Source organism: Octopus bimaculoides, chromosome 2 (genome assembly GCF_001194135.2).
Source record: "Octopus bimaculoides isolate UCB-OBI-ISO-001 chromosome 2, ASM119413v2, whole genome shotgun sequence".
NCBI lineage: Eukaryota > Metazoa > Mollusca > Cephalopoda > Octopoda > Octopodidae > Octopus > Octopus bimaculoides.
In genome coordinates, this window is record NC_068982.1 from 113,897,771 (window position 1) to 113,906,457 (window position 8,687).

The following is an 8,687-nucleotide window of genomic DNA, read 5'->3' on the forward strand; positions in this document are numbered from 1 at the left end:
TAAAATTAACAATTAACAATTTTGCCAAGTAGTTCAGTATGAAATAAACCTTTATCGGTAAGACCATTTATCATCATAAATATAAGGGATTAGCAATTGAGTTGCTTCTCCAACATACTGAAAATTCAGAAACAGCAGTCAAAGAACTACTGATTCTAAACTACAAATTTTTCTCTAAAATGGATGGCGATATTTATGGCACACATAGAACAAAAAACCGGAGGGAAAAGCACAAACAAAACAAGCCTTTAGTTAATTGGGTACGAATCGTTTCATGGTTAAGCGAATTAACTAAAGGCTTGTTTTGTTTGTGCTTACACACATACATATATATGTTTGTGCTTTTCCCTCCGGTTTTTTGTTCTATGTGTGCCATAAATATCGCCATCCATTTTAGAGAAAAATTTGTAGTTTAGAATCAGTAGTTCTTTGACTGCTGTTTCTGAATTTTCAGTATGTTGGAGAAGCAACTCAATTGCTAATCCCTTATATTTATGATATATATATATATATATATATGCATATATATACATATATGTATATATACATATATGTACATTTATATATGTGTATGTTTATATATGTATATATATATGTGTGTATATATATGTGTATAGATATGTGTGTATATATATGTGTAGAGATATGTGTGTATATATATGTGTATAGATATGTTTGTATATATGTATATAAATATATGTATATATATGTATATGTATATATGTATTTATATATACGTATATGTATTTATATGTATATGCACGTATATATATATATATATATATTTATGTGTATACATATATATGTTTGTGTATATATATATATGTTTATATGTGCGTATGTATCTCTACATGTATATTATTTCTTTTTGTGTGTATATATATATATATATATATATATATATAGAGAGAGAGAGAGAGAGAGAGAGAGAGAGAGAGAGAGAGAGAGAGAGAGAGGCGCAAGCGTGGGTGTTTGGTAAGAAGCTTGCTTACCAACCACATGGTTCCTGGTTCAGTCCCACTGTGTGGCACCTTGGACAAGCGTCTTTTATTTTAGCATCGGGACGACCAAAGCCTTGTGAGTGGCTTTCGTAGACGGAAACTTGATGAACCCGTCGTGAATATATATATTATATATGTATGTGTGTAAGTATGTCTGTATTTGCACCCGCGTGTGTGTATGTGTGTCTGCTTTGCCCCGCTATCGCTTGACAATGCTGGTGTGTTTATGTCCCCGTAACTTAGCGTTTCTGCGAAAGAACCAATAGGATAAGTACTAGGCTTAAAAAGAATAAGTTCTGGAGACGATGTTTTCGACTACCACCCTTTAAGTCGGTGCTCCAGCATGGCTGCTCTCAAATCAATGAAACAAGTAAAAGAGTAGAGTGTATATAAACAATGGCAGCAATTTATTTTGAACATATTGAAGCTACTGTCAAAAACAATAACAAAATATTTAACTTTACACAAATGTTTACTTACGTACGCACACACGCACGCACGTGTGTTTGTGTGTAAACACTTGGGAGAAGGAGCCTTGAGGTAGCGTCCTGCGTGATGTATATAATATTTCAGTAGAGACTTACAAATATAACATGGGAAATGAGATTACTCCAGCAATTTTAAGACAATTTTAAGATGTCAAGTCTAAAAACAGGAAACAAATGGACATGACTCCCACAATAACAACTCCTCCAGATTTTTGGAGTATTGAGACAATGCGGTTTTATGGGGACCTTGCCAACTGTTGAATGCTGCTGAAAGTTATATCTTTCTGTCACCCCGTCCATTTGTCTGTCTCTGCGTGCGTGCAGACATGCCCAAGCATAAGTACACTATCATGAGCTGAGGGGAATAACTCAGAGTAGCCAGTGGCATGAATTTGGATAACAAAGAGGAATGACGCTATATTAAATAACATGCAAGGTAACTTCTAAATTTACTGAAATTATCTTCGCTTTGAGAGAAAGTAAACGAAAATCTGGTGCCAGTTACGACCGACTCCGAAAGAGAAGGGGAGATAATTTCAATAATCAAAAGTTTCCTGAGGACTAACATAATATGAGGATCTTTTTTTTTTTTTTTCTTCTGGTATAAAAGAACATTTGGGAACAGCTGTTTCTGCCTGCACATACACACACACACACACACACACACACACACACACTGTCTCTCTCTCTCTCTCTCTCTCTCTCAACGCATGATAGTGTACTTGTGCTTGGGCATATGTGCGCGCACACAGAGACCGACTGACAAGCAAACAAATGGACGGAGTGACAGAAAGTTTAACCTTCAGCAGCATTCAACAGAATTTACCATATCTGACGGAATATAAAGTTCACTTTATAAAATACACCCTATATCTAATGAACAATATCAGTGTTATAAACACAGGTAAATCGTAGCTTAAGAAAGAGCCCACTAAAATTAATGCGTTTTATAAGCGAGTGCTTAATGCTTAATGAGCCATCAAAATCCGTGAATGCATTTTTTTTTTTTCTATTTGAGTTTTTCATTTATAGAAGGGGTTATAAAGAAAGCTCCATCACCGAAGTTTATACAACAACAATGAATAATTAAAAGTTGAATTTTGGAAAGATCTTACTTATTTTTATTGTTCCAGCAACAGATTGTATTCGCGAAGTTTATGATAACTGGTTGCTTTCTTTACTTTATAAGTTTTAGAATTTTAGGAATATCACTTAGACATAGCAATAAAGCCAAATGTACCGATACAGGACCTATAAGCGGCGAGATTCCGCCGGTACCTAACCATAGGATCTTCTTTGAGTCATGGGACCTTCCTTGGGTCCCATGACTATGAACAACTGTGAAGATTTACATGTTGAACTTTAGAAAAGTTTTGCATATATAACCTATACATTTATTGTTCGGTCAATAGATTATATTCGCAAAGTTCGTGATAGCTGTTCACTTTTTAGCCTGACAAACGAGCATTTTCAGATTTCCAGTTAGACATTTTAATAATCGAGCCAAAGACATTAATAATGCAAGTAGACATGTGAATTTATGATCTGTGTAGGGGAGCTGTAAGTTTCATAGCTTTTGTTTGTATCTTGAGATGGGGGTTCAATCTGTACACTGGTCTGGAGCTCTGAAACTTTGAAGGACTCCGTGACGATCTTTAAGAATACTTATAACTTCAAAGCAATTTTGTTCCGATATCCCAGATTTCTTTCGGAAACCTAGTCCATAATATTCTATCTCAACTACGTTTGAAAGAATTGTTCACATTTAGTGGTCAGCTCATCTCTGTAACAGTACATTTCTCTTTTTGGTCTCAAACAACAAACCAGATCTGATTTGTTGTTTATATTTGATGAAGGTTTCATTAGTAATATTCCGCCTGTTCACAAGTATCTATGGACTCAACAACAAATGTTGTATGTATGTGCATGTATATTTGTAGATATGCATGTCATTGCGTATATGAATCTGTGTAGTTTGACAGTGTACATATACATGTGTTTGTATAGTGTGTGCATGTGTGATTTTTGTGTGTCTGTTCATACCAGAAGTTAAATTTATAGAATGTTTTACATACTTCTACAATTCATTACTCTCTTGTAAACTTTAATTTTCCATTTAGTTGAGTTATTTCTGCTTTTGTCGATGTCCCAACTTCTGAAGATTGATGCTGGAGGCTGTTGCAAAACCGTGTGTGTGTGTGAGTGCTCTACATTGGCGCAAGTGTGTACGTATAAAACAATCTTGTTCGGTTGTTGTTTCTTTAATTTTTAATTTTTTTTTGTAGTCATCTTGAGTTTTTTGTTTTGTTTTTTTCCAAATTTCTTATAGTGTAAATGTATAGGAGATACTGGTTCTACATTTTCGACACTTGACTGTTTTCAATGTTACCTGTTGACAGCAGCAATGACTTAGCACTTTCTCGTTTAGTTCTAAATTATATCCGCATAAGTTTGGAGTGGCTATATTAAATTCCTATGTTCAACGATTGCCATTCTTTAATTAACAGGAGGCAAGTTGAATCAGTCCATCCGTTACTTACTGTTAGCTCTCTCTCTCTCTCTCTCTCTCTCTCTCTCTCTCTCTCTTTCTCTCTCTCTCTCTCTCTCTCTCTCTCTCTCTCTCTCTCTCTCTCTCTCTCTCTCTCTCATACTTGCACACACACATGTGTGTGCATATATATGTATATGTGTGCGCACACATATATATGTAAATATAGTCATACATGCGACCGAGTAAGACCGCTTCTTAGAATCAAGAGTCCAAGAAGTTCCTCTGCGTGAATTTGAGTGGATAAAGTATTGCACAGCACTCGACCCATTTTTCAGCGCAAACAGCTGTAACACCAGTGACATCACAAATATTGGGACGACTTTTTTTTTCTGGAAACGAAAACTAGGGGTTGTTCACGCGCAGTTGTCAGGATACTAATTAACCAATAGCTGGGACCCTGGCAAGCGCTTACTACTCCGGGTCAGAGTAAACCTGGGAACAAATGCAATCGTGTGTGTGTGCAGTTTCATGTACAAAAGGAGATACATTTATGAAGTATGTTAATGTAAATTTTTAAGCAAACGTTCTCAAAAATCTGTCAAAATTTGACTCTGGGATGGCGACTCGCATAACGTGTGACACAAATAATGCAAAACCGAAATAATAACAAAAAATAAATCAAACGAAGGAATGATGTTTATTTTCCTTTAAAGACTATGAACAATCAAAACAGTTAACAGAATGTTCACTAATGTAGAATACAATGTTTTTGTATATTTATTTCCTTCTTGCTATTATTATATTTAGTTTCACATCTTTGCTACTGGAACATTTGTTTATGTGTAACAAGAGTAGTGAAGCTGTGTTGATTGCGGGTGCTGGTATGGTGTTAACCTTGAAAGTACAACTGGTACATTACAGGCTGTAACTTTCAATCACTTTATTCCATACAGCTTAGGTAATTTCGTGCAAGTCTTCAATTTTGCTAAACTATAATTTTATTCTATTTTATTTATTTATTTATTTATTTTATTTTCTACTATTCTTGGCCCTTAGCCATCACTCACAGCTTTCTTCCACTTCATTATCAATCGCACACGTGTATGTATGTGTATGTATGTATGTGTATGTATGTGTGTGTGTGTGTGTGTATGTGTATGAGAGAGAGAGAGAGGTTAGAATATGTTTGGATTTCCCTTATTTCGTGTTAACCCTCTTCACAATAAATGGCTAAAGAAGAAAGAAAAACATTCCAAGAAACGCTCGCTGGATTTCTTTCTCATTTAGTTCTCTCTGATCAAATTACTTACCCTTTATTGTTGCCGAGTTTTTCTACCTTCTTGAAGCCCTTTAATTACGATGCTTGGCATTTCCTCGTTTCCCCTCTCCCCGCATTTCTTCCAACCATACACACGCACTTTTTTCCCCTCTCCCCGCATTTCTTCCAACCATACACATGCACTTTTTTCCCCTCTCCCCGCATTTCTTCCAACCATACACACGCACTTTTTCCCCCCTCTCGCCTTTTTTTCACTCAAGCTCACTTCTGTTCTTTCTTTTCTCTCTACCTCACCAACACTGTTTTCTCTCTGGCAGACCTACACTCTCTTCTCGCTTTTCTTTTTCACTCACACTTCTATTCCCTCTCTCTCTTTCTTCTCGTGGTTCACTTACAGTCTCTCCTCTTCTCTTTCGCTCACCTACCCTACTCCTCTCTCTCTCTCTCTCTTTCTTTCTCTTGCATTCACAGTTGTTATAGTTATTTAAATTTTCTCAAACTTTACAAGTTGCAGTAACACTTCTTTGTTAACTTTTAGCATTCTATTTCACCCAAGCCTTAGCACGTTCGCTAAACTTGGAGGATATTTTCATCGCTTCTTTTACTTGTCGTTTTATTTATTCCTTAATAAATTGTCGTTCTTCTGCAAACAGCTTCGTGTGAGGGACAAAATTAGCAGCTATCTATACCTGAATCATTAGTAGCAATTTCTCTAACACACCCTTCACGAAATGTTTTCGTAAACGAGGAACCGATATATGGCACGCACCACCATAGAAGACACACATACGCACATACACGCACACTTACTTTCAGCTACTGTTCACGTTCCCACCCTACCTCCTCTTTCTTCTTGGTGAGATAGTAGTTCTTTTAAGAACGGGCTTGGATCTCTTAGCTACTCACTTTTTTTTTTTTTTTTTATCTTTCTGGTTTACTTCATTGTTGTTATTGCCTCTTAAAACTAAGAGGGAGTCAGTTGTCAGTGGCCAAAATATGGGGGAATTTTACAGTTTGGCGGCGCTATGTCATCATGACAACAATTTGGTACTACTTTACCATCCGTAAAAAAGTCCGATGTAAGCGTAAGTTTTGTTGGCTTCCGATACTTTTTTTTTTTTTTTCCTTTTATGTTAATAACTACACTTTGATTTCCCTGCCCGCACGCTTTATTCAGTTTTATTACTATTATTGTTATTGTTATTTCTACTCTACTACACTATAAACTGGTTCGATACATGTTCCAACGCTAAACAACATACTTTAAGATGCTGTTCATCTTTACAGTTTTTGATGAAGTTCTCCAAAATCCATAAAAAACTATCCATACTTATCAATACAAAAAGAAGAAAATATTCTCCAACTATCATATTTTACTAAATGTAAATACATCATAGGAATTGGGAAGGGGGGAATCAGCGGAGCGTCAGCTTTTGGTATTTATTTTCTTTCCTACGTTGTAAGTTCGATTTTCATGCAAGTCGACTTTACTTTTCATCCTTCAAGGGTCGATAAAATTAATATCAGTCTATATTACTGATGTCGATTACATCAATTCTACCTCCTCCCAAATGTATATGGACCATGTAAGAAATCAATTTTACTTCTGTGTTGCTGTTGTTATTTAGCCACAGGTTAACTCTGAGTGAGTTGACCTACAGATCAAAGGCGTTCCAGTCATTACCATACTATCCTTCTGTCGGATGTTGCGTATCTGGGACTCTATTATTCGGTGTGCATTTATGCTTACAAGGCGTCATTTGGAGGAGATTTGGCTGTTATTTCTAGAATACTGAGCGATTGCATAGTGGCTCCTTCGTTGGCTGAAGTATGCGTGTAGTGATATTTTCGTTGTTTTGGAGGCGTTGCGTGTGTCCGAAGATTCTAAAATTTAAAAGAAAGAAAGAAAAAAGAAAGGAAGAAAGAAAAACATGAAACAAGAACTAATTGTTCACTCATATACTGGCGCCAAACTATTTTACTTCGAAAGTAAACTCAGAGAATAGTGAAATAAGCATGTGTTCTTTGTATATGATATGATATGATCAATAACAGCCTGTTTTTAATATCGACAACAATTACAACATTCAGCATAGAGAACAGCCTGAATGAAAACTTAAACAGATCTTCCTTTCATCGTATGCACACATTTATTAAGTGTTCTACATGTGTGTGTATGTATGTATGTATGTACATATATTATACACGAAGGGCTTCTTTTTATGTATAAGTTAGTGAAACGAGGACGGGCAGCATCCGTGGCCTATCTCATGTCATCCGAGGCTGGTTGAAGATGGGGAGAAGATTATCTTTACACCAGAGAGGCCTATCCCGAACGAATGCTTGCAAACTAAAGGTGGACACTAGTGTTGAACTGGGTAACTGATTAAGCATATCACTCATATGCTTTTATATAATAAATACACACACAAATGTATTTTGTGTATATATGTATGTGTGTGTGTGTGTGCGCCCAGCTGTTTTGGATAAGGCTTTACGCTGGCCATGTGCGGGCTTAACCGGGTGCTCCCATCGTTGGATGATTAACCCTAACCATCTACATAATATTGTGTGTGCGTGTGTGTGTGTGTATACACAATACCCGCATAAGTATTATATATGATATTAATATGAGGAAAATACCCCAGACTGTAGCTAAGTGTGGGTTTTAGCTGGCTGCCCCATTCCTAAATATAACATACCTTCAACTACAGTAAACTTACGTAAAGTGACCATTCTGTGTGCTCCGCACACACCGTAACACCCCACTCTGCGCTACTGATCCCAGAACATATAAACATCTATTGATCTATCTATAAGTTATGTGCATACACATATTTATTGATTAAGCTAATTTTCACTTTGTTTTTGTTCAGAAACGCTTACATTCACACACAGGGACTGTGCACAGCTAGCGATAGCCCCAAGTGAGATGTCATGTATAGATGCCAAATAAAACATTCATTTTGGTGGGGTCTACATTTCAAACTGCTCGTTATTTTAGTAATCAGTGCTAAACACATACAATTAATTATAAGTTGTGTGTATATATAGTTCATAGATGGTAATCATATATGTAAGAGGTTATGGGCCGACAGGTTTTTGGGATCTGACAATACGCTATAAGGCTAGACCCTTTATGGACTGGAAGCCTAAGGTAATCCCATAAGCCGACCTCCTCCATTTTTTAATGTACACAATATATACTGCTCTACATCTTAGAGTGTGTTTCTTCTTATAGGTTCGTTTTTTACAAACGATATATACATACATATATATATATATATATATATATATATATATATATAATTAACATAATATGGAAAAAATTCGATATTAATTAATATCAATTTAATACCAGGAAACTAGCACATTAAAAGAATCAGAAGGTTCAGGAATCAGCACATTAAATATATATATATATATAT

The 8,687-nt window shown here is 35.8% G+C and overlaps 1 protein-coding gene across 8 annotated transcripts in view; it reads left to right on the plus strand.

Annotated features, from left to right (window-relative positions):
• The window catches only part of LOC106871173 (innexin unc-9), a 366,584-nt gene that overhangs the window by 252,939 nt on the left and 104,958 nt on the right, over positions 1-8,687 (plus strand). The window contains exon 1 of one of the 8 annotated variants that reach the window (XM_014917505.2): positions 5,670-6,344. The exons of 6 other annotated variants lie outside the window; for them this stretch is intronic. Coding sequence is in view for 1 of the 2 variants with exons in the window: in XM_014917504.2 (XP_014772990.1) it covers positions 6,337-6,338 (2 nt within the window). In the remaining variant the exon portion in view is untranslated. Of the gene's footprint in view, positions 1-5,669; positions 6,345-8,687 lie in introns of those variants that run through there. One more of the 8 variants, XM_014917504.2, reaches the window with a different exon arrangement.